Here is a 6,193-nt window from a genome sequence, read left to right as displayed (position 1 = left end):
ATATTGTTTGTGTGTGTTTTCACTTTTTATTTAAGAATAACATAAAAAATTAATAAATATTATTTTTTATTAAAATTTATTAAATTTAATATTATTAAAGCATGTAATATTTTATTATTTTTAATTAAAATATACTATGTATAAATTTTTAAAGTATGTCTTTAAATATATATATATTAAAAAAATCATATATATATATATATATAATTATTTAAATAATATCATATAATTAAGTTAATATTTAAATTTATTAAAATTCTATTTTATATAAAAATAGTTTTTGGAGCAAGTGAATTTTTTATCGTATTCAATATTATGAATTCATAATTTGATTTTTGTTAATTTAACAAAACAAATGGAGAAAATAATTTAAAAAAAGGGACTAAAAATACATTACTTTTCTTAATCAAAGACTAAAATAAAATTTTAATAATTTAAAAAAAAATAAAAATATATTTAACTAAAAAATAAATAAATACTACCTTTAATTATTTTTATAAAAATAAAGATAAGTTATTATCTTAATCATAAAAAAATAAAAATCATTTTCATATATATGTTATTAATAAAAAAAAATTATACCTTCATTTACCATTAGATTAGTATTACAAAATATTCACACCCTCCGTCCATATACGTGGATAGATGAGAACATTCACAACTTGGTGGGACTGTCTCTCTCAATCATTATTTAAGATATACTCACTGTTACGTTATTTATTAATATTATAAATAATTTGATATTAAGTTATTAAATTAAAACTTTTTATCATATAAATTATATATTTAAAATTATTTATTATCTTATTCATATACGTTACAATTATTATAATTTATTCTTTTAAAATATATGAAAATAATAACCTTTGAATTATATGCTTTTAGTTATTCAATTTTTATAATATTTAACACAAATAATTAAGATAACATATGATTATATTTTAACAGTTTGATTAACGAAATTTACATTCTGTAAAAGTTATTGATATTGTATGAGTAAATGTAAATTACGCAGGCGTAATTTAATCTTTTTCATAAATTTATAATATATAATTATTTTTTATTAGTTTTAATAAGTTAATTCATTTTTTATATATAAAAAAAATTAATCTCTCGTAAATCGTTATACCATAGAAGTTTGAACTAATAAGTCTATAAAGAGGGGGGAAAACATATGCGCATTGAAATGGATGAAGCACAACTAATTTGACTTAGCGCATTTATCTAATTACCAGTTTAAATATTTACTCTTATTAGTGAAAGGCTTTGTTGATTTTTACTTTTTAACCATATTGTTTAGAGCAACAAATTGAATCAATAAAACGAAATTTCGAAGCACCTAATCCAATTAAAACAGTTAAATTTGTTTGTAAAAAAGGAAAAAAAAGAACAAAATGGGATCGACAACGTCCTCTATTTTATATCTTAGGAAATTCTTGATTTAGATGTAGCAAGCAAACAAACAACAACAAAAACGTTATTCATCGCCCGCTATTTATGTCTGGGAGAAAAAAAATGAACAATAGGAGACAAATAAGAGAGAGAAAGGTTTGGTATGTATGCAGCCAACATCTGAATTCCCTAACAAACGAAGAAGGGGCGAAGACTGGTAGAAAAAACACGAAGGGTAGGTAGAGCTTAGTTCTAACTCAGATTTTGTACAAGATCACATGCAGGAGGTGCAGAACAGTTACCACGTTTGAACACAAAACCACCTTATTTTATTTATTTTCTGAAACCGACAAATGCAATAAGGGAAGTTGAAAGGAAATTAAGAAGCAACAGCACGAGAGTGAAGAGAGGATAGGGTGCAATATATGTCCTCTCTTGATAACAAAGAAGACTCGAGAGGCATTTTGATTTTTGGGGATGATGGAAGATGTAGCAATAATTGGAGGGTTGATAGGGGTTCAACTTGTTTTCGCGGGGAATGCTGTGCTTTTGAGTTATCTTATGTCTTTGGGCATCAATTATCTTACCCTTGTCATTTTTACTTCCTTTGCCACATTCCTTGTTCTTCTCCCCGTTGCCTTTTATTATGAAAGGTCTTTCCCTCCTTTCTTTTTCTTTCTGTTTTGGGATCCCATGGCAATTTTAATTGTTAATTTGGAGATAGATTTCATGATCGTGTGTATCTTTTGCAGGTGTAAATGGCCCAAGAAAGTTAGCTTCAAGTTGCTTATGCAGCTTCTGTTGCTTTCATTTGGAGGGTAGGGGCTTATGACCATATACTTGTTCTCAATTTCCTTCATCATTATATTCTCTCTCTCTTTTTCTTTCAATATTTTTAATTCTTTTAATTCCTGTTTTCAAACCTCTTATTTTTTGCTGAATTCTTTTGGGTTTTGACTTTCAAGTGTAGCTTTATAAATTAATTTCCGTTTTATAAAATCCGGGCATGGAAATAGTTTTTGAATTGGTAGAATCTTCAGTCCATCCTAGTAATTAATCCACCAAATAAGTTCTATATAGCATGCAAGGTTTTTGAATCCCCGTTAGGCCAGGAAATTATGAGCACCGCAAATGTTGAAGATGGTAAGAAACTAATTCTAGGGTATTGTTGAAGGCGGATACATTATCATGGATTTTAAGGAATATCTGATCCCTAGGATCTCTCTGAAGACAATCTTGCTTGTGTCGAGCACCAAATTTGTCCTTATTTTCCATCTATAGAGTACGTGCAGGCACCGTTCTTTGTGCTTATCTCTCTATTAAAGGAAGGCCTATCTTATCCTTTTCTTGTTTCACAGCAAAGGCTTACTTTATCCCTTCATAACCAAAGGTAGATAATATTTTAAGGAAATTGAGAGTAAAACGACATAAATTGTTATTGTGTAAAATGGATCATCACCAAAGCATGATGGTCTGCGCAGTAAGTATCTTGATTTTTCTTTTTAAGAAAATGCATGCTGATAGAACTTTACCTCATAAGTGGGTCTATTTACCTCGACTCAAATTAGCGAGTATTGGAAGAAACTTTCAAATACCAAAAGTTTAAGAGGTGAAAAAAAAGTGGTGGATCATGACTCATTAAGGTTCTGGATTTAACGAAAATGTCAGAATCCAAGTATAATTCTTGCAATAACTTCTAGTTAAATTGTCACTCCATTTTCTAATTACCTGAACTTCATCCAAGTGGCTTTTAATATTTTTTAATTCTTCTGCCTTTCCTTTCTATTGTTTAAATTGCAGGTTATGTTCCACCCAAATTAAATATTTTACTTACCAACAATTTATCTTTAATTGTTATTTGTATAGAAGAAATAAAACTAGCAAAAAGACACTACAATCCTTTCTACTCGTCATTTTATGATGATATATTGCAAATAATTTTCTTTTCATCCCTTTCTTTTTGTGTTTCCAATTTCTTATATGTATACCTAGTTTGCCCGTATTCTTTTTCTTGATAATTGGTATCATGGTATGCAGGGTAACAATGTTCCAGTCTTTATTCCTTAAAGGAATCAATCTAACCTCGCCAGCAATGGGAACTGCCATGCCAAACCTTGCCCCAGGTCTTATATTCATCATCGCATGGATTTTTCGGTAATATAATCTTTTTAACATGGTCTTGACAATTTCAACTCTTTTCTTAACACTAGAGGATAAAGGGTGTATTTTATTGCAGAGGAAGATGTATTTTTCAGTTATTTAACAAAATCAATACTTTATATTCTTTTAAGTTTATTTTGATTTGATTTTTGTTTATCTTTTTTGTTTTATTTTCATTTTAAATTTGGCCCTATTTATTAATTGTGATAATTTTTTACCACCACAAGTAGTTATTTTTTGGTGTTGTTAATTATAACAGTTTTTTTTATCAGTATAAATAATAAAGAGGAACAAAATTGAAGTCAAACAAAGAGATAAAGAACCAAAATAAAGAGAGCAAACTAAAATGAAAAAAAAAAAAAATATTAAAAAATGGGGAAAGGGCGGTTGGACTTATTAAGAGGCATTAATGAGAAGCTCATTGGAGTATATTTGATGGAATAAAGATAGGTCTAAGATTTTGTATGCATAAGGTATTATTTGTAGCTAGCATTTCCATGCTGATTAATGAAAACTTTGATGCTAGGCAGGTTGGAAAAAGTGAAGTTAAGGTGTACATATAGTAGAGTAAAAATCATTGGCACATTCCTTTGCGTCTTAGGGGCTCTCACAATGAGCATAATGCAAAGCATTTCTAAACCTACACCTTTGAACGAGGGAACAATTCAATTATCATCTGCACCGCCAAATGTAACCTTTGACAGGCAAAAGTTAATCGGCTGCCTCTATCTCTTGGTCGCAGTCCTCATATTGTCATGCAACATTGTCCTACAGGTCTGCTATTATATTTTTATATTTATTTTTCTCCGGTTATCTTTTATTTTTCAAAATTATTTTTTTAAAATTATGTCAATGTCATGCAACATTGACATAAAAATTATTTTTTTAAAAATAACATAATTTTAATCAATTTAAATAAATAATTAAAAATATATTATAAACATTTCTCTTGAATAAATAAGAGCGACAATATTCATTTCCACTCGCACGTTTTATTAATTAAATTTGCTTACTCAACAAATTTTGCTGTTCTTGCAGGCTTTTACCCTAGGAGATTTTCCTGCCCCCGTGTCCCTGTGTGCATTAACTTCGTTTTTTGGGACCTTCATGACTGCAGCAGTGAAATTACTTGAAGATCACGAATTCAAAACTGGTTGGCCACTTGTGGGTGTTGGAGATATGATTGGCTATTCTCTTCTGGTAATTTCACTTTAACTCGGTACCTTTCCTGTTGATTATTTGAAAGGAGGTTACAAAACTAGTTACTACTCGCATCAATTTTTTAAAATTTTATTTTAATAAATTTTATGATTGAATTGAGAATTTTGTTAACTTAAACTATAAAAATTAATTTAAACATTTAAAATAATAATTTTTTATTTTAATAAAAAACACATTTATTATATCAAAGATATAAAAGTGTGCCAAATATTTTTTTACTAAAATCTTACTATTAGTTGTTTAAACTTAGTCCTAAAAATTCAGATCAATATTTTTCTTAAACTTATGGCATAAACTATTATATAAAATATAATATATTAAATAAGTTTTTAATTAAATTACTTTCTTAATTATATTATAATTTTTAATGTCTATTTAAATGTACAAAATAAAAAATTAATAACTAACAAATTTTTTATTAAAAATAGAAAATTTAATATATTATACATGTATATTTTGAATACAAATGAAAAAAAAAACATTGATTATATACTAATTTGTTTTTACTGTAAAATAATAATACCCTTTGACACTTAATTTAGCATGTGATTTTTGTATAACATAATGTAGCTTTTAAAGGGCTTCAATTTGGGTTGAATGCAATAGTTTTATATTCTCATTGACACGGGTGTTTGGATATTAATATTAAAGGCATAAATTCTATTTACACAGGCAGGTTCAGTGACTGGAATATGCTTAAGCTTCAATGGTTGGGCACTGGAGAAGAGAGGACCAGTGTTGGTCTCCATGTTCAGCCCCATAGGCACAGTCTGCTCTGTCTTTTTCTCGGTTGTTACACTAGGAGACACCATTAATATTGGAAGGTACTTTGTTAAGATTCTTAGCTATTGATGTTTCATATCATGTATATTATCAACTACAGTATCTTATTCTTCAGTACAATACTGCATTGTAGCTCTGCGGGTATGCTCCTCATGTTCACTGGGCTCTACTTTGTGCTTTGGGCCAAAGGGAAAGAAGGCTATGCAAACGGAGGTGACTTAGACGCAGAGAAGCCTCTCTTAAGTTAATGTGTTATCAAATGTCTATGTACTAGACGCAGAGAAGCCTCTCTTAAGTTAATGTGTTATCAAATGTCTATGTACATAGTTTATCCCCAGAAACAGGAAAACAACAAGAAGTTTAATTTAGAAGGTTTTTGTAGTATGCTACTGACTGTGTTATACACGTATATGCGAATTACTTCTAATTAAATATGCAATACAATTAGATTAATAGGTTGTGTAACGCTATTTTAACACCTCATTTGGATGTTTATATCAAACACAGTTATTATGTAATTTGTATAGAGTGTGTTTGTTACATGCATCCAAAAAGTGTTAAAAATAATATTTACGTTGAGACAACATGACAAAGCAAGCACGTGTTAACTTTTTCTGCAGAACCATGTTATGACAAA

At 28.5% G+C, this 6,193-nt stretch overlaps 1 protein-coding gene across 1 annotated transcript; it reads left to right on the top strand.

Annotated features, from left to right (window-relative positions):
• The first annotated feature begins 1,869 nt into the window (after positions 1 to 1,869).
• On the top strand, positions 1,870 to 5,804 carry LOC113851380 (WAT1-related protein At5g47470-like). Its single transcript, XM_027481844.1, has 7 exons — positions 1,870 to 2,045; positions 2,145 to 2,210; positions 3,430 to 3,546; positions 4,083 to 4,326; positions 4,591 to 4,752; positions 5,446 to 5,597; positions 5,690 to 5,804. The coding sequence occupies exons 1-7, from the start codon at positions 1,870 to 1,872 to the stop codon at positions 5,802 to 5,804; spliced, it is 1,032 nt and encodes a 343-aa protein (XP_027337645.1).
• Positions 5,805 to 6,193: the final 389 nt, after the last annotated feature.

This window comes from Abrus precatorius, unplaced genomic scaffold (genome assembly GCF_003935025.1).
Source record: "Abrus precatorius isolate BTA unplaced genomic scaffold, Abrus_2018 Scaffold9, whole genome shotgun sequence".
Lineage (NCBI taxonomy): Eukaryota > Viridiplantae > Streptophyta > Magnoliopsida > Fabales > Fabaceae > Abrus > Abrus precatorius.
The sequence above is the reverse complement of the archived record's forward strand: the minus strand, read 5'-3'. Positions and strand labels throughout refer to the sequence as shown.

Coding starts and splice junctions, on each gene's coding strand:
- LOC113851380 (XM_027481844.1), top strand. CDS start 1,870: ATGATGGAAGATGTAGCAATAATTGGAGGGTTGATAGGGGTTCAACTT. Junction 2,211..3,429: donor CTGTTGCTTTCATTTGGAGG/GTAGGGGCTTAT, acceptor CATGGTATGCAG/GGTAACAATGTTCCAGTCTT. Junction 3,547..4,082: donor ATCATCGCATGGATTTTTCG/GTAATATAATCT, acceptor GATGCTAGGCAG/GTTGGAAAAAGTGAAGTTAA.